This window comes from Chaetura pelagica, unplaced genomic scaffold (assembly GCF_000747805.2).
Source record: "Chaetura pelagica isolate M959 unplaced genomic scaffold, ChaPel_1.0 scaffold67, whole genome shotgun sequence".
NCBI classification, from domain to species: Eukaryota; Metazoa; Chordata; class Aves; order Apodiformes; family Apodidae; genus Chaetura; species Chaetura pelagica.
Window position 1 is genome coordinate 5422208 of NW_009954107.1, and position 541 is coordinate 5422748.

At 60.3% G+C, this 541-nt stretch overlaps 1 protein-coding gene across 1 annotated transcript in view; it reads right to left on the bottom strand.

Annotated features, from left to right (window-relative positions):
* Window positions 1-108: 108 nt before the first annotated feature.
* The window catches only part of GSX2 (GS homeobox 2), a 941-nt gene continuing 508 nt past the window's right edge, over window positions 109-541 (bottom strand). Inside the window, exon 2 of the mRNA XM_010002497.1 lies at window positions 109-529. Coding sequence (XP_010000799.1) covers window positions 109-529 — 421 coding nt within the window. The remainder of the gene's footprint in view (window positions 530-541) is intronic.

Below are 541 nucleotides of genomic sequence, written 5' to 3' on the forward strand. Positions count from 1 at the left end.
GGGCGGCTCGGCGGGCGGCTGTCCCCGGGGCAGCGCTGCCAGGTGAGCCGCCCGGCCGCCCCGCTACGGGCTGGGACCCGGCGGCGGGAGCGGAGCTCCGGGCAGGGCTCATAACGGGGATATTTCTTTATCCTCCGTAGCCGATGAGGGGGATAGTGACTCTTCGTCCTCCGACCTGGGGTAGTGCCCCTGACTGGTGCTGCACTTGCAGCCTCCGTGCGAGTTCCGCTGGGTGCCTTTGCCTTCTTTCTTGTGCTTCACCCTCCTGTTTTGGAACCAGATTTTCACTTGCTTCTCGGACAGGTTCAGGTAGGTGGCTATCTCGATCCTCCGAAGGCGGGACAGGTACATGTTGGAGGAGAACTCCCTCTCCAGCTCCAAGAGCTGGGTGCTGGTGAAAGCAGTCCTCATCCTTTTCCCGTTTTGAATTTGACTGGAATCGGACCCTCCTGGACGGGAGAGAAGAGAGAACTTCAGTGGGACGGGGGAAAGGGAAAAAAGAGAGAAAAGACATTCTACCGCAGCTTTCCTCCCCGGGACA